At 46.0% G+C, this 19,013-nt stretch overlaps 1 protein-coding gene across 1 annotated transcript in view; it reads left to right on the top strand.

The window, feature by feature from the left end:
* Positions 1-359: 359 nt before the first annotated feature.
* The window catches only part of SLC5A1 (solute carrier family 5 member 1), a 59,553-nt gene continuing 40,899 nt past the window's right edge, over positions 360-19,013 (top strand). The window contains exons 1-2 of the mRNA XM_022550772.2: positions 360-2,000; positions 3,698-3,769. Of these exons, the coding sequence (XP_022406480.1) occupies positions 1,866-2,000; positions 3,698-3,769 (207 nt within the window). The 5' untranslated portion in view covers positions 360-1,865. The remainder of the gene's footprint in view (positions 2,001-3,697; positions 3,770-19,013) is intronic.

The raw sequence follows: 19,013 nt of genomic DNA on the forward strand, positions 1-19,013 counted from the left end.
CTTGTTCACAGCTGTATCCCTAGAGTCATCGCACATGACCTGGCACATAGAAGGCGCTCTTTTGTTGTAAGAGTGAATGAATGAATGAATGCCTTTTATGGTCTCTCCTTGGCTGCCACCCATCCCTTTCCTTCTCTGGCCACCTATGTTCTGCTGTCCTAGAAAGATCAAAGAACAGCTTTGTCCCTCCTTTGAGGTCCTTTAGCACTTCCAAGCCTTCCTCCCACTCACGCTTTGGATTTGCTCATTTCCACAGACTTCACTTTTAGAACCGGGCATGGGCTGGCAGCCTGCAGCTGGTGGTTAAAGCTGTGGGTGGGCTCACTCCCAGACCAGACTGGAAGTTCCCTGAGGGCAGGGACTCTGCTTGGCACAGAGTCAGGTGAAAAAGCTTTGCTGAATGTGGGAACCAATGGACACAGATGGAAGGCAAGCTGCTCCAAGCTGTGGCTGACTGCTGAGCTCTAGGTCATGGGAGGCATCCATGGTGAAGAGCCCCTGCTTCCAAGATCCTCAAATGGGGAATTTCTTCTTCCTGTGGGAAGGTGTTATGATGGGCCCTTATACAGTTTACAGTCCTGGGGGATGGATGGGGGAAGTGGGGACAAACAAGCACTGAAGAGGCAGGAGGGCAGTGGCCCTCAGAGGCAGCAAGGTGCAAAGGAATGGGCTGCTTGACTTTAAGTAGTGGATGGATGTCTGGTGGTGCGGGAGGGCCTGAGGCAGAATAGCATCCTGGCGGGTTTGGATGGTCCTTCCCCCTCCCTCACCTCATCACCTAGCAAGGGTCCCCTCTCCAAAGTGGCTGCTCAGGGGCCTCCAGCGCCAGCCCCTGAGAGCATCCCAACCCTCCTCTGAACTAGGCCTGCCTTGGTCTGGGCTGCATGGTCACCTCTGTCACTGGCTCACTATGTGACCTTTGGTGAGTTGTGCCTCTTCTCACAGTCATCTCTGTTCTGAGCCTTGACTTCCAAATTAGACATGTGTTTCCAGATGGGTAGGCTGAGCCCCCAGAAAGGGCTAGGGTTTGATGAGTTCCTTGGAAGGGATTCTGTAGTATCTTTCCTCCCTCCCACCTGCCTTGGAAGGGCCCCAAATAACATTACTGGGTGAGGCACAGGGCAAGGAAATAGCTCCCAGGGGGATCCTTTTCCCCAGTCTCAGTTCCTTCTTCCTTACAGCTGGGGTAACAGTGCCCCTGGGTGCTGCAGGCTGTAGAGGGAGAGGCAGAAAGATGGATGGGTGAGTGGTCATCCCACTCACCCATGAGTGGCCAAGATACTGCCATCATGCTGAATTTTCTTCCAGCAACATCCAGCAACTTCTGGTTCTCACCAGAATGTTCTCCATGGAGACCAAGAACTTGGCTGATTCCTGGAACAGTCCCGCACTCATTTTACACATGGAGAAGCCAGGTCCACAGAGAACACAAGACTGGTCCAACAGCAGGTGGCAGGTGATCTGAAGCTTCTAGGCCCCCAGCACCAGGAAGCCTGGCTCATCAATGGAGCCGCTGGAGCCCTGGCCTGGGTGTTGCCACACAGCAGCCCAGGCGAGGCTGCCCCGTGCCCGGTGCCGGTGCGGAAGCACAGTGGGCCTTTGTGCTAGGAGGGCACCACCCCCTGGCCGGCCCCACCCCCCTTGAGGGAGAGTGCTTATCTACCCGCCCACCTCCCCGCCAAAGCTCTGCCAGCTCCTCCTCGTTGTGCACTCAGAGCTGCTCCCCGACGGCGCAGCGCTGGGGCTCCTGCAAGACAGCACTGCTGCCAGACTTCACGGGTCCCCTCCCCGGGACTGATCATTAACCCGGAGACCATATAAGGAGCGAGCGGCCTGGTCTGGAGGGACGCATTGCGGCCGCCGTCATGGACAGTAGCACCTGGAGCCCCGCGACCACTGCCACTGCCGAGCCCCTCAAGGCCTACGAGCGCATCCGCAATGCGGCCGACATCTCTGTCATCGTTGTCTACTTCGTGGTGGTGATGGCTGTCGGGCTGTGGGTATGTAGGGGTCCTGAAACGCGGGCTGAGGGGGCAAGGGCCAAGGGGAGGGAGGAGGGGGCACAAGGAGGAGCCGCCGCCTTGGTGAACTGCAAGGAGGGGAAGGTGGGCTGAAGGGTGTGTGGAGCCGAGTGGAAATGACTTGGAAATGTTTGAGAGGAGTTCAGGGGGCACCGTGTGAGGTGAGGGGCCAAGGAAGGGTGAGCAGAAGTGGGGGTGCTGGCCAGTGCCTGAGAAGGCTCCCCCACCCCGACTCTGTGAGCAGAGAAGGAGAGTGAGAGATTGGAGAGGCTGGGGGCTGGGGGTGTGAGGGGCAGGAGAGGACCAGCTGGTAGCTGCAGGAAGGATCCCAGGGCTTGGGAAATGAGCCCCAGGAAGGTGACTACTGTCCTGCCTCTTAGTCATCCAGTTTCAGAGGGGGAAAGAAGCAGGGTAGATCCGGAAGGACACCAGCCTCTGCCAGCTGCAGGTGCTTTGGGGCAGCCCAAGGCAGAGGGGCTGCCCTGCGTCCCCCACCTGGGAGAGGTCTTGTGCCCTGGGATCTAGGGGCTGGAGTGAGTGAGAGCTGAAAAGCTGGGCCCAGGAAGAGGAGGAGGAGGAGGAAGACTGGAGGGTGGCCTGGTGCTGGGGAGAGGGAAATGTGTGTGGCTCCCTTTTGGGACTATGGGGACACACCAAACCAGAGAAACTTGTTCTTAGCAGTCTTGAACTTGGAAATTTCACTTGTGACAGACGCCGGCACACCTAGCAACTGGAAGAGAGGTATTTTTAAGTGTGAACATATTCCAGTCACTCTCAAAGGCTTTCATGGGGGACCGCAGGCCAGGAGGCTGAGGTGCTAGCAGGTGGTTGAAGTCATTTGACTTAGAGGAGAGGAGGGTGGGCATTAACCCCTTCATGGCCAAGAGGTTTTTTTTAGAGATAAAAGGAAGTGTTGATTTTTAAAAAGAAAAAAATAATTGTAGAAACCAGATGTGACTGAAAGCCTAAAGTGTCACAAGGAATCTGTGTGGCTGATTCTTGCTCAGTACTCTCAGCTTCCCAGACATGGTGGAAATTCCAGCCAGGAGCCAGGGTTCTCAGGTTTAGCACTGGCTGTGACACATGCCAGCCTTGAGATGTTGGTAACCCCACTCAGTCTCAGTTTATTCAAATGTGCAACGGGTACAATCTTACCTGTTCTTATGACACCCCACGTGGCTGTGAGGATCTGCAGAGATGTATCTGAAAGCTCCTTATGGACTCTAGGAGTCTTCAGAATGACCTTCAGAATGGTCTTTCCCTGACCAACTTTCAGAGCCTGATTCCTTGTAACTTTTTTTTGTTTCAGCCCTAGCTACCTCCCCTGCTCCTTGGGGCTGTTGGTCCCCTTGCTATTCCCAGAAAAACCACTACAGAGGCCCAAAGACTATGACCTATGGAAGGCTCCCTGCCAGGAGTCCAGAAAGATCTGAGCCATGCTCTCCTTGGCACTGCCTAGGGCACAGGGGGCTCAACAAATCTGTGTTAATTGTCTGTCAAATATAGGTTCCTGCCTCCGTCTTCTGAGCTTCAAGGAAGTAAGGAATGTGGAAGTGTTTCAGAAAGTGAAGTGGGTTGAAGAAAGTGCAAGTATATGGGGGATGGGGGTGATCCTCTTGGCTGGCAAGGTTACTCCGTTCTAGTTTTCTATTAAATTTTTGACACTTCCTCCCCAGGCCATGTTTTCCACTAATCGTGGGACTGTTGGAGGCTTCTTCCTGGCAGGACGAAGTATGGTGTGGTGGCCGGTAAGTTTTCTCTGAAATACTATTTGCTGAACCACGATATTCCCCATAGGAGGCCATTTTCTTGTTGGCTTTGGGTGATGGTTATTCTTTCTTCTTGCCTTAGATCCCTGATAATGGGTCATCTGCTTTCCAGGTCTCTGGGCACCCTTAATCTCTTGCAGTAAGGGAATAGCCTTTAAATAAATAACACTGGGAAGTTTTTCAAGGGATAAACAGAGGAAAGACTTCACAAGGAGGACAGCATGGAGAAGCAAAAAGAGCACACAGTCCGAGGTGATCTTGGGCAAGTCTGAGATTCCACTTCTCTTTCTATAAAATGGGAGTTGGTAATATTTGCCTTCCAGGAGTATGATGAGAAGCGGAGACTGCTTGTGGGGTGGAAACTCAATAAATAGTAGCTCTTTTGCTACCTTTTTGCTACTTTAAGACCCACAGAGGAGAGACTTTATCTCTCCTACCTCAGGAGCCTAACACAGTGCCTGATACACAGGAGGCCCTCAATAAACATTTGTAGAGTGGCTAGAGAAGGAGCCCCCTACTGTCCCCAGTTACAGTTTTCCTCATCTCTTGGTGGATTTTGTATTTTGTATAAACGTGAGGTGTTTTCCCTGACACTTGCACATAGGCAGAAGTATCCCAATCAAAGGACGTGTGCATGGGTGGAAGAGAAACTGTAAGGGCCCTTCCATCCTAACAGCACAGGGCTCTGCTGGGTTATCAGTCAGCCCAATGATTATTTCAATCCAGAGTTCTCATCAAAACTACTGGTTGACCAGATTGGCCAAATTGTGAAATTCTTTGGGCGTAAGATACAAGCAGGACTGACTGGTGAAAGGGGCAGGGGTAATGAAGTGTACATACAATGAGAAGAGAGCGACAGCTATGGAGGAAGAGAAGCAAGAAAGTGGAGACTGTCACTGTCGTATACACAGAAACAGAGGGAAGGTAGGAGGAAATCATGCCACTTCCTGCACTTGGCCTTTGATCAGCTATTTGGGGATGGATTTTAATATTTGGCATCTTCACAGTTGCTAATGTTATCCCTGAAGTCATTTCTGCTTTACCCTTGGCCAAGAATACTGGGCAGATGCTGACCTCTGTGTTGGGTCCCTCATGATGGTCTCTCCTGACACATTTTATCTTCTCATGCTTTGGACTTTGGTGCTTTCCTAAAAGCTGGTGTTGGATAGGCAGCTCTGATCACAAAGTTCAAGGCAAGGTTGGAGTAGTTCCTCTAGAACTGCACTGTCCAATATGGTAGCCACTAATCACACTGGCTTTTTAAATTGAAATTAAAATAAGATAAATAATTAGTTTCCTCAGTCACACTAGCCATATTTCAAGTGCTTAATAGCTACATGTAGATGGTAGCCACCATATTGGACACTGCAGATCTAGAACATTTCCATCATTTTAGAAAGTTCTATTGGACAGTGCTGCTGTACAGATTTCACAGCCAAGGCTGGCATGAAATCTCAGTGGACTTGAGATTTTCTGAATTAGAAAACTGAATAGGACCTTGAAGTTTACTTTAGTTGTTTGGAAACCAGTGTACACCCACCCCATCTAATGCTTCAATGCCCCCAAGAGTAAGCCTGCCATCCAGGCTGTTTATCCAGCCTTGGTTTGCATCCTGACCTCTTTTCTCTTCCTTCCTCCCTCTTTAACAGGAAACTCATATCTCTTCATGTAAACGTTCTAGGGCTGATTTATTGGGGATAAGGCCTTAGCTTCCAATCTCTGGGTCTTGGAGAAGCCAACAAGAAGGCAGAGGCATGGGGCAGAACCACCTGTAGGAGATATACATTTTGGGCTAGGCCTGGGAACACATCACATCTTAACCAGTGATGATGTCTTTCTTCCTGATGGCACCTGGGTTTGGATCTGGGCTGAGAGTTGGGTGATGAGAGGATTAGCCCCACCCAAAACAGATAAGGTTCAATGGTTCATGTGGGGTTTCCAGTGGGTGTTGTTTTCCTTACTCATGTCTCGGATTATTCTAACCAGCAGAGAAACATGGCAGCGTTCCGCTTTTGTGCAGAAGTCCCTGCTTCCTTGATGAGGTTGAAATTTGACTTTTCTTCCTCCAACAACAGTTTCCATCTAAGGTTTCACGAGATTACGTTAATGATTCATAAACCTGCCCATGTATCTGAGTCACCTGGATGTGCTTTCTAAAAATACAGATTCCTGAGCCTCACTCCAGACCTACTAGATGAAAAAACCTTGGAAGAGGGCCCCAAGAATCTGCATTTAAAAAAAGCTTCCCAGGTGCTTTTGATGATCAGGCAGGCTTGATAATCACTGGTTTGGGTAGATTCTTCCTTATCTGGTCAGATTTACCGAGAATATCAACATTTATTAGGGATCCTGGCGAGGGGGATTCTTGAATGGGGATACAATGACCTCTAAGTCCCTCCCAACTCTGAAAATGTTCTAATTCTAGAAAATTCTAGAGTAGAATGAGTATGGGCTTTGAAGTCAGCTCATCTGACCTACCTCATTTACTAGTTGTATGACCTTGGGGAAGTCACTGAACTTCCCTGAGCTTCAGTTTCTCCCTCTATAAAATAGGAGAAGAATATGTACTTTGGAGGGTTCTTGTCAGGATTAAATGAGATTATGCATGTGCAGCACTCAACACTGTGCTTGGCAGGTGCTCAGTAAATGGGAACATTAACAAGTGGAAGGAAGGTTAAGAGCGTCAGGGCATCTTACCCCTAAGATGCCCTGACGCTCTTAACCTTACTTCCACTTGTTAATGTTCACAGACCTACTAGAGAATGGACTTGAGGATATGGGGAGGGGGAAGGGTAAGCTGTGACAAAATGCGAGAGTGGCATGGACATATATACACTACCAAACGTAAAATAGATAGCTAGTGGGAAGCAGCCGCATAGCACAGGGAGATCAGCTCGGTGGTTTGTGACCACCTAGAGGGGTGGGATGGGGAGGGTGGGAGGGAGGGAGACGCAAGAGGGAAGAGATGTGGGAACATATGTATATGTATAACTGATTCACTTTGTTATAAAGCAGAAACTAACACACCACTGCAAAGCAATTATACTCCAATAAAGATGTTAAAAAAAAAAGAAGTGTCAAGGCAACGCCCCAGCTGGCACTTGTCTGGTGCCCAGTAAATGGAAGCTAGCATTTATGTGAAGATATTGCTACCACATCACTTAAATTTAACTTTCACATTGTGTGAGTATATGAACACGATTTGTATGTAATTTATTTATACTACTGTAAGTCATCAATTCCAGCTACACATTGACCGCATTTTTACAGTTCTGAGATTGCCTGTGTCTGACAGTTAGTGGCATGCCATACTTTAAGTGGCAATGTTTTTTCTTCTTCGTGCTCCGTGGTATGTCTTACAATAGTTGGTGTTTTTGATTCAGTAAAGTATGGTTATATTCTAAGGTAGTAGTTTTTATCTTTTATTTTTTTTACATCTTTATTGGAGTATAATTGCTTTACAATGTTGTGTTCGTTTCTGCTGTATAACAAAGTGAATCAGCTATATGTATACATATATCCTCATATCCCCTCCCTCTTGCATCTCCCTCCCACCCTCCCTATCCCACCCCTCTAGGTGGTCACAAAGCACTGAACTGATCTCCCTGTGCTATGCAGCTGCTTCCCACTAGCCATCTATTTTTACATTTGGTAGTGTATATATGTCAGTGCTATTTCTCACTTCGTCCCAGCTTACCCGTCCCCCTCCCCGGTAGCATTCTTTAAAAATATGTTCACTACAACTCTTAGGCACTGTAGAAATGCCTCAGGGGCTGCCCTCACTCTCCTTCCCAGCAACCCGTCTTTTATTTATTTTATATGAGGGGAATCTGCTAAGATTTTGTTTGAGGGCAAGGTTCTGCTGACTTACAAAATTTAAAAACTGCTAATTTAGAAGAAAAATAAGCATGATGATTTCCATTCTAAAATTTAAAATGATTTTAAAACTATTGTAGTACACACTTGAAAGAACAACAAGGCATGCAAGAAAATGCAACTCAAACTACTTTCTCTCCAAAATTGAAAAATAGTTTAAACTGCATCAAAACTATATTTCAGAAAGAATATATTTCTTTCTTTTTTTTTTTAAATGGATACGGCTGCCTTCTGCAGTCCCCAAATTGGAACGTGTGGTTTGACCAGTTCAGTTGCGCTTCTGGGTGCAAAGGAGAGGCACGTGTGTGGAAAGTATGGGGCACCCCCACAAGGTTTTAGGGACATTTGAGGGACCCACACCCTGGTGGGGAGGAGAGGTTTGGGGACCTCTCTTGGGTGGATGCGTGCCTCTCCCAGCCGTCCTTGTCCTCGCTCAGGCCATTGTGCTGATGCTGGCCAGGCTGGAGGGGATCCTTCTGGGTGGGCATTCAGAGAAAAATACCTGAATAGGTAGTGCAGATAATTGGGGCCTGCCAAGACATTCTGTATTTTCTTTCTTTCTTTCTTTTTTTGGCCGCGGGACATGCAGGATCGTAGTTCCCTGACCAGGGATAGAACCCGTGTCCCCTGCAGTGGAAGCGCAGAGTCGTAACCACTGGACTGCCAGGGAATTCACAAAACTATGCTTCTAAATTTCCCTTTGGATTAAAATACAAAGTCAGTTTAAGCCTGTCATCGGTCTACAAGTTTATAACCAGAATATCTGTTCTCAAATGTACTGGCCCAAGGAGGACATCACAGGGGCCACAGGCTCTTGGAGCTGACATTTCTCTCAGCCTCCAAGGGGACACTTTGCCTCCTTCATCTGCCTTTAGCCCTGTTGCTTTGTGCTGTAGGATGCGTGAGCAACCAGAGAAACTTCGGAAAGATAGTCCCAGGGGATTTTTAGGAGGAAAGGACTTGTATTGACCTTGGATTGATACACCTGAGGCCCCGAGGGCTTGGATAGTCACCCATGAGAAAAGCAGGTGGAAATCAGAGCTCATAAAATCTGAAAGAAGATTGGATAAAGGACACGCCAGTTGGGGGGCATTCCTGGGGGCTTCAGTGACTTTGAATGCAGCAGTTGTGACCTGTAACAGGTGGAGATCCAGGCAGCTTGGAAAAGGACCCCGTTCCTAAAAAGTTAATGAGGCCAAGAGGGAGAAATAGTTTGTGCTTGGCCTAGGGATAAAAGTGAGGGACCATTGGGAGGAGGAGCAAGGACTCCAGGGCTGGGTAAAGGAAGGTCAACTCACAAAGAGGGCCAGGCAGGGAGGGCCCCAGAAACCTGAGTCACATTGAGGCAAGCCAAGCCAACTGAGAAACATGAAACCTTGTGAGTGAAATGAAACCTTATGTAACTGTGGGCTGACACCATGGTTTGGTGCCTTTGATGAACAACTGCCTGGGTGCTGTGCTGTAATGATTCTTTGAGGATGTGGGAGACGTGAAAGCAGGAAAGTGAGCTTTGAAGGGGAAATTCTCCATGCCTTGGCTAGTGGCAGCAGAAATTACTTAGAGAGATAGAGCCCCAGGTACACAGCCCCACGGAGAACTTTTGTTTTGGAAGAGAGTTTGGTCACACCAGCCAGGACCACTGGCAGAGCCAGGTCCACGGGAGCAGCGAGTACAACAGGGCTGAGCCAACCCTTCAACAACCCCCAAGGCATTTTCAAACACTTCAGAAGTAAATATTCTAAAGGGAGTGGGGACCTCACAAGGAGCCAGAGGACTTGCTTTGTCCTAGATTTGTGGCGTCAGGCAAATCATCAGCCTCTCTGAGTCTCAGAGAGTCTTCTCAGTGTAGGAAACAGTAAGACTGAGATCTCAAAGCCTCTTCCAGGACTAAAATGCTGAGATTTCACACCACAGAGGAAGGAACAAGCATGGGGGAAATGGGTGTGTACATGCGAGCCAGTCCATTGCCAGTGGAAATGTGATGGCTGTGTGTCTCTCAATAGCCACAGTTTCTTTCCTTCCTTTACTATTAAAGAATCATCAGAGAGGAGTATATCACAGTGGTTTAGGTCACGGGTTGACAAACTTTCTTTGCAGAGGCGCACAAAGTAAATATCTCTGTCACAACTACTAAACTCTGCTGCTGTAGCATGAAAGCAGCCATGGACAATACATAGATAGATGCGCATGGCTGTGTTCCAGTAAAACTCTATTTATAAAAATAGGAGGATGGCCAGATTGGGCCCGTAGACTCTAGTTTGTTGACTTCTTGTTCAGGTCTGGGCCAGGCTGCTTGTGTTCAAATGCAGCCTCTGCCCCTTACTAGCTGTGTGACCCTGTTTGAGTTACTAAACATCTGTGTGCCTTACATTTGTTTTCTTATAACAGGGATAACAGTACTTACTTGAGGTTGTTTTGAGGATGCACACTCAGTCTCAGAACAGAACCTGGCACACAAACTCTCAGGTTTAGCTCCTGTTCTTTTTTCAATCATCTATCTGATTGAATCCTCAGTGATCCAGCAAGAATGACGATTAACCCCATGGGTTGACCAAGTTCACACAAGATAACAGTAGAGCTAGGGTTCTTCCTGTTCTTCTGGTTACTCAGGTCTCTTTTTCTTTATCCTTTGAGATGGAAATTTATGAGATCTATAGGTACAGTCTACAGGTTTCTCTGAAAACCAAGACAATCTTTCATTTAGGTTTGACCAGAGACCCTGATGGAAATTTTCTCTGAGGAAAGAGGACAGCTTCTCATACTTCTTAGACTCTTTTGAGTAAAATGTATCTGATTAAGTCTCTAAAACCTAATGATCAGATCAAAGTTCAGTCACTTAGGATGCTACTGGAGTGGCCACCGGGAGGCCTGGAACAGCCTGGCAGGCCTAAGACCTAGGTGAGAACTCATGAATGAGAGAGGAAGAGCAGGAGCAAGGCGAATAGACATAGGAGAGGCAGAGAGCTCACCAAGGGAGCAAGGGTTGGGAAGATGTGAGGTGGGAGACAGACAAGTACTTGACCTTCATAAGCCCGGGTGGAAGTGACTGCAAAGTCCAGGTGGCCCTGTCTTCCTGCTCTGATTGCATGTAGCTGTGTGTGCTTTCATTTGTCCCAGGGTTGAGCCTGTGTTTTTCTTAATCTTTTTTTTTTTTTTTAAATCTCTTCCACCACCTAGTCCAGGGCCTTGCATCTAGTATGTGCTGAATTAAAGGAATGAGAGAGATAAGAGGGATATGTCCCCAGACCCTCATACTGGATCCCTTTGTTGATGTCACCTGAGCCTTCAGCCTGCATTCTGCTCTCTGGTGCAGTGACTACACTGTGTAGGTGGTGGAAAGAATTCAGGAGGTTAGGAGGGTGCTGAGTCCAAGTGAAAGGCTGCTTCCAGCAGTGCTCCACGTTTCTGTTCCTATGTACACAGAACATTTTTTTCCTTTAGGTTTTTTTTTTTTTCTTGGCTCATGGTAGTAAAACTGGAAAACCAAGCCTGGCCCTAATCAGGGTGCCTGATTTCAGCCCAGATTGGACTCCTTGGTAAAGTCTGGTGTGGCCATGCTTCCTCACTATCTCAAACATTTGGTTTCTCTCAGTTTAAGTCAAGATTTTGCAAACCTTGTCAGTTCCCATATATCTGTGTCTCCTTTGTGGTGAGAGATTTTTGCTTAGCATGCCAGTGACTGCCTTTCTCTCGAAGGACCAGTTCTTTCTCTTCCTCCTCCTCTTTCTTCTCTTCCTTCTCCTCCTCTTCCTCCCCTCTGCTTTCCTCCTCCTCTTGCTCTCTCCCCCTCATCCTTCCCTCTCTCTCTTTGGTGGACCCATTTCCCTCCAATTCTTCAAGGCTTGGTTTCCTTTGAGGAGTTTCTCTGATTCATGCACAGGCACTCACCATCCCATGTATCCTTTGTGTTCCGCGGCCTCAGTTGACTGTGTGTAGCCAAGTTCCTGTCATCTAGTTTGTACCTAAGCTCCTGGCTTCTCCTTTCCCTCTGGCTGTCTTCCCAGTATTCTCTAACACACTAGCACTTCTGCCAACAGAGAAAGGGAAAAGTAAGTTATAATCAGTATCTCTAGTTGGTTGAGGTCAGAAGAGTGCTGAAACTATCAGCCATGATGAAGTCTTTGGATTGTTCATGTTAGAAATGTGTCTGGGCTTTCCCTGTCTACTAGTGGATGGCACATTTTGAGTTGGCTACAGCTATATGTTTGTTTTGGATGAACTGTATGCAAGGGAGGTGATTTGGAGTTGGGGTTAAGAGCATAGGCTCTGGATCCAGGCTGCCTTGGTCTTAACCCCAGTTCCATCCATTCCTATCTCTGTGGCCTTGGCTGAGTTACTTACCCTCTCCCGACTCAGTTTCCTCAACTTCAAAATAGAGGTCATAGCACCTACCTCACAGGGTTGTTTTGAGGATTAAAGTAGTTAATACATGTAAATCTCTTAGAATAGTATACAGTTAGTACTACCCGAGTTGGACATTCTTATCATCATCATCATCATTGTCCTTATTATTGTATCTCATCTCCAGATCCTCCTTCTTTTTATTTATTTATTTATTTAGCTGCTCCAGGTCTTAGTTGCGGCACGCGGGATCTTCACTGCTGCAGGCGGGATCTTCATTGAGGCATGCGGGATCTTTAGTTGCAGCATGCGAACTCTTAGTTGCAGCATGTGGGATCTAGTTTCCTGACGAGGGATCTAACCCAGTCCTCCTGCATTGGAGGCGTGGAGCCTTAGCCACTGGACCACCAGGGAAGTCCCCAGATGCTCCTTCTTAAAGTGTGAATTCAATCATTTATCCATATATGCATTGCTATTATTTCATTCTACATTTACATATTGATTACCTTCTATGTGCCACATTCTGTGTTAGGTGCTGGCATATATTTGTGTGTGTGTGTGTGTGTATGTGTGTGTGACACACATTCTTACAAAATGTATCTGAAATTACAAATAGTGGTGAGGGTTAAGAAGGAAATGTGTTTGAATCTTTATGTACATAAGAGGATCAGGGAAGGCCTTTCTGAGGATTGAGCATTTAGGTTGAGCTCTGAAAGATGAGAAGGAGGCAGCATGTGAAGACTGGGGGAAGAGCGATCCAAGCAGAAGGAACAGAATTGTCAAAGGCCTGAGGTGAGGAGGAGCTTGGGATACTTGGGAACTGAAAGAGGGCCAGCATAGGGTAGAGACCATGCATATTGATCAGGCCCTTCAGGTGAGCGACCCTGAGTTGTTGATGACCCCAAGGATGAGCCCGTCTGAGCTGGTGAGAGGGTTGGTCTTCAGCCTCCTTGACCTATAAATGCCAACAGAAGAACTCACCCCCCTTTTGTGCCAACAGCCTGTGGGAAGATGCCAGCTTTGGCAGTGGTTTCCTGATTTCACGCCCCTTTGGTTGTTGGGGCAAAGAGAGAGTTCATGAAGAAAATAAGTGAAAGGCCACCATTGTCCATTTTGAGCTGACATAGGGTAAACAGAGATTATGATGACTCTGGAGAACGCTTGTGTCTAAATATTTACAAGTCTCCAAAATTAAATAGCCTGAATATGTAAGCCCCACCTTCTCTTCTGTCCCAATCCAGGAAATGTCATCCCTATAAGATGGCAAGGGTCAAAGATTAAACCTTTTCAAACTTCCCCTGTGAAAAGATTCCTTACTAAGGGAACCAAGATGTTAATTAATTAATTAATTAATCAATTTATTTATTTTTAGTTTGGAAAATAGTCACTTTTTATTAATACATGTTATTTTTTGTTAACATATAATAAGTCTATTATTGTTATTTTAAATGATTTCACAAATACATATTCTTTCAATTTCTCATTTTATATCTCCAATATAAATATAGATAGCTATAATCCTCATAAACTCTTTGGAGTCTTTAAAATTATTTTATTTTATTTTATTTTTTTGAATTTTATTCTATTTTATTTTTTTATACAGCATGTTCTTATTAGTTATCTATTTTATACATACTGGTCTATATATGTCAATCCCAATCTCCCAATTCATCCCACCACCACCACCTGCCCCAAGATGTTAATTTAGATTAAAGACCAGTTCCCCAGAGGATGAGGGAAGTATCGAAATACAAGTGTGATGCAGACACACACATGCTGTTCCTGAACTTACAATGAGTCAATGAGGTGGGCTGGGGGGTCTGACTGCATTGTGCCCCTTCAGGGAAGTTCAGAAGGGAATGTCTGGGGAGGAAGGGGGAAAGACAGTGTGGTGCTCTGGCCTCTTCTTCTGTCCCTTGGACAGAAGTCACATTGGGCTGTGGGACCTTGGGCAAATCACGTCACTGCTCTTGTCCTCAGACTTCTTACCTGTAAAATGAAGATGAGAACAATATGCACTTCACAGACTGTTGTGAGCATGATCAGATAAGGTGAATGAAGTGCCTGGCCCAACACTTGGCCTCCAAGGAGGCACTGTAAGTTAGTCATCCTCTCTCCCTTTCTTATTCTCCTAGGACGGAGCTCTCAAAGTGTGGTATCTGCAGCAGCAGCAGCAAAAAAAAAAAAAAACAAAACAAACTTGGGTTCTTGTTAGAAATGCAAAATTTCCAACCCCAACCTCGACCAGTGTATCAGAAACTTGAGGGAATGGGGCTCAGCCATCTGTGGTTTGGCAAATCTTCCAGGTGATTCTGACTAGGGTTGCCAGATTTAGCAAATAAAAATACTGGCTGGCCAATTAACTCTGAATTTCAGACAGTGAATGATTTTTTAGTATAAGTATGTATCACGCAATATTGGCACATACTTTTACTAAAAAATGTATTCTTTTATCTGAAATTCAGATTTAATGGACATCCTGTATTTTGAGTCTAGATTGTGGTGCATGCCAAAGTTTGAGAACCACTGTCTGAGGATATCTCAAGGGAGGCATCCAGCACAGCCCAGAGTAGTGGAGAGGAGGCCCTGAGATATCCTGGTAGCATTCCTTAAAGGAAAGACAGAAGCTGAGAACAGGAAGCCATCTCCAGAGCTCTGGACATTCTGGGTGTTATATGATCCATTAACAAAGAAAGTGGTTCCCCGAAATTAGCTGAGTGCATTTTCCATTTGAGCTATGAAGATCTTGCTCCCTCCAAGAGAAAATGACCACTCTGTCTAAGGAAATTCAGGGAACTCCATCAAAACACGGGCTATGTAAAAGCATCATTAATATTTCTTCTGAAGAGTATGGCTTTGTGGGGTAAAACTTTCCTAAAGATTTCTCATGTGTCACTTCATTTAAGCCAGAGAACACCCTTGTGAAATAGGCTAAGAAGGATTCTTATCCTCAGTTTATAGTGGAGAAAACTGAGGCTCAGGGTAGTAATATGACCTGTTCAAGGTCACATAATTTGTCCTGGCAGAGCCAAGAATTTTTTTTCTTTGGCCACACTGCATGGCTTGTGGGATCTTAGTTCCCCTACCAGGGATTGAACCTGGGCCCTCGGCAGTGAGAGCACAGAGTCCTAACCACTGGACCAAGATTAGAACTGGGTGGGAAGCCTCTCAGTGTGCTTAATAGGAGGGGAAGAAGGTGGGGTGGGGGGCAGGCACACCGTTTAACTATGCTTTCAAGGCATATACAGGGCACTCTTTTTTCAATCCAGTGGCTACCTCTGATGGTAAAGCTAGGAACACACACAGAGCCAGTGTCTGTTGCTTTAGGCAATTCTTGACTCTTCAGCTCGTGGTCCTGAGTGTTCACATACTATCTTACTTTGCTAAGGGTGCGGAAGTAAAGAAAAAATGAATGTGTAAACTTGAATCACTTTCTTCCTCTGGGCTTTAATTTTGTTTTCACTTGAAAGAATAGGGTTGACCTTAATTATTTCCAAGGTAATCCTGCTCTAACATCAGATGACTGAGTGTTGGCAAGTAATAGGCTTTCCCATATATTTCCTATTTTCTATTTTATGTCATATAAAACATAATTTTCAATTAGCATTCAATGATATTTTCATGTCTTTTTCTACAACCCCAAAAACAAATACATAACTTCCCTGCATGCTTTGTTCTAAGACTTCAGGCTCTACAAGTTAATCTGAGACCACCCTGGAATTGTTGCCCTTTATTGTTAAAGGTATTAAAGAATTGTGTTCTGATTATAAAATTACACAAACTCATTGTGGGAAATTTAGAAAAATACAAAAACACATTTAGTGTTTTCTTTTCCAGAGATAATCACTGTTTAATTTGGATATCTCTATCTCTATATCTATCTATCTATCTTTAAAAATTTGGGGATCATATGGTATATAACTTTGTATGTTTTTTTTTATTTGACATTTTTGTCACAATCATCTCCTCATAACAAATTCTTCAAAGCTATAATTTTAAAGGCAATGTAATATTTCATCCTAAGTATGTACCTTAATTTATCCAGTGGTTTTCCTATTGTTGGTCATTGATGTTGTTTCCAACTTTCCTGTATTGTAAATAAGGTAGCATTGAACATACTAAGAAAATCCTTACGTATAAGTCTTTCTCTGCATCTCTGATAATTTCTGAAGATAGAATACTAAAAGTAGGATTGTATGGTGGAAGGAGATGATCTTTGGATTTGTGCCAACAAACTGCTTTCCAGAATTACATTTCTATCAGAACTATGTGGGAGAGACTATTTACTTGCCAATACCAAATATTATCATTTAAAATTTTTTGCCTATTTGATGGACTAACCCTCAAGGTCGAATCCCCCTTGAGGTCTTGGTCTCACTAACACTGAGCTTACAGGTCATCCTTTTGACATCTCAGAGCAGTTTAGAGTCTCTAGTCAGCCCCACTGTCTTTAACGGGCCCCGTGTGGGCCTGGCAGGACAGGTTTATTGCTCTTCCTCAGGAGAGAGCCGTCCTTGGCATGTCCCCATTAAGAGTCCTGACTCCATGCAGCCAGTGGGAATAAATGCAACTCAAAGGCATTTGGTCACCATGGTTCCTGTCATTTCCCCAAGAGGAGACTCCAAGGATTTGCTGTCACTCACCCACCCACTCACTCACTCACTCAGCAGACTTTTACTGAGTGCTTGCCATGTGCAAGAAAGGTCCTATGCTAAGTGGAAGCAGAAATGCTCTTCAAGAGCTAGAGGATATTTGGGGGACAACACTTGTATGGAAGCAGTTACCAAAATAGGGCCTGACAGGCACCAGGAGAGTGCAACAGATGACAGGTGGGGTAAGAGGTCAGAGGAGGAAGAGATTGGTTCTGGAAGGTGTCAGCAGAGAGATGGGACTGGGCTTCCCTTTGGTCACTGGGACAGTGTTTTTGCAGGTAGAGCTTGACGGAGAGGGAGTTCCAAGCAGAAGGAAATGATGTAAACAAAAGCAGGAGGCAAGAAAGCCCAGGGCATATCCAGGAGGCTGGGTCTGTGTGATTTAGCTAGAGCATATAGGACTTGGAAGAGTGTGGAGGGGCTGCTGGGATTGGAGAAGGAGGATGAGGCTAGATTGCAGAGACCCTTGAGAGCCTGTAATTCCTCTTCCCATTTTCATGCCATGGCAGGGCAGAGGAGCCCTCCAGTCGGCAATATTTATTGACTCTGGTGGTTGAGGTCATCCTCTGGGAACTCTTATAACCCCCTCTCTTGAGGAGACAAATTGTGGAAGGATTTCCCACAAAGCCTTTAAGTGGCTTCTGTAGACTTCCATATGAAATGTCTCAGTAACTTTGCTATGGCATGAGGATACTTGGGATGTCTTTATTTAACTGAGCCTGCCGGGTCTGGGGTTCACCAGTGAGACCGCTCAAAGCTTGTTTCAGTCCATGTGCTATATGTTGGCATGTAGAGAAGTGACAGTGTCTCCCACTGGGTGGCCCAAATGCCATGGTAAACTCCGGAAGTTCAGTAGGGGATTTTGGAGAGAGAGCCTCTTTCACCCCAAACTTTTTGTTCTCCTCATCTTAGCATCCCAAGTTTGTAGTTAGTCGCTGGCTTCTGCTCCCAAAGAGAGGTCAAAACAAGTTTAAGGAGGAACAGTGACTTTCAGTGCAGTCTAGGGCAGGTTTCTCAAACTTCACTGTGTGTAAGAACTACCCTTACTTCTCTGATTCAGTAGGTGTGGGGTGGGGACTGAGCACTCATAGCTCTCCTAAGCTCCCGGGTGAAGCCAGTGCTTCTGGCCCGCAGAGCACTCTGTGAGTAGCATGGTTTAGGGAGCCCATTTCTAGGGCTGAGTTAAGCACTGAAGGAGCGATCACTAGATGGACTGATGTCTGCCTTTGGTTTGAGAGGTAGATGCAGTCCCTGCTAGCTTCCAACTCCAGTCATTAATAGTTGGTATGGGGAAATGAATTTGGCCAGATGTTTTCCTTGTGGTTTAAGTGGTTGTCCCTTTAGAGAAGGCTCATGGGAAAACATCAGATTTGTGCCAAACCCTGGAGGGATTGAAGTGAAAAAAATTTAAGTGATAGAGCCACTGTATTGTTAAGGCAAACCACATTATCAGGAATCTAAATTGCAATGAGAGGAAATCTATTCTTATTAAATGGTCCAGATAATTTAGAGGCAGATTCTCTGACAGTGATGGGAATAAGAGGGACTGGCTTCGTCCTCAGCACTGCCAAGACCCATGGCTGAGAGGCAGGTTTAAAAGTATTTGAAGCCACATGATGTTAAAAACAGATGGTAAGTCAAGAAGGGCAGCCTGCTTAGCTCCGGACAACCCATGTCTGGACTGGTCTAGAGGCCCAGGGTCTGAGACCTATTTGGGGACACAGGTGGGGCTGAGGGCAACAGAGGGAGCAACAGGGGCCGCCAGTGAGGAGCAGACACATGAGAAGAGGAAGCTTAGCCTGGAGAAGATTTGAGGGTGGGTACAACCCCTGTCCTCAAATACTGGAAAGACTAGCTTGTGGAAGAGAGATTTGACTTGTTCTGTTGCACTGTAGAGGGCACAAGTAGGACTAAATGGGGAGATTTAAGCTCAAGGTAAAGAAGGACATTGCAACCATTAGAGTTGTTCCACTATGGATTCAGCTGCCTCGTGAGGTGGGGCGTTCTCTGTCACTAGAGGCACGCATCCAGAAGCTGACCTTCACTTGGTGCGGGGGGAGGGGGGGAGGGAGTGTTTCCGAGGGGATTCAAGCTGTGACATCTATGGGCCCATCCAGTTCTGGAAGATTCTGTGATTCTCTAATTTCTCCCTAGGTTTTTCCCTCCTGCCAACCATCTAGGATAGGAAATTTAGGCAGTAAACTATGATTGCGAATTCCCTAAAGTCAGAGGAAAACATAGTCTTTTTCTCTTTGTAATGTAATGACATTACATTATTTCCCCAATTACCATGCTGCGAAACCTGTTGGGTTTGGTCAGACCCAGCACATTTTGCACTGTGACAGCAAACCATC

The sequence above is a fragment of the Delphinapterus leucas genome, chromosome 14, assembly GCF_059928025.1.
Source record: "Delphinapterus leucas isolate spDelLeu-1000000601 "Yukka" chromosome 14, BTC_Dleu_Yukka2, whole genome shotgun sequence".
Lineage (NCBI taxonomy): Eukaryota > Metazoa > Chordata > Mammalia > Artiodactyla > Monodontidae > Delphinapterus > Delphinapterus leucas.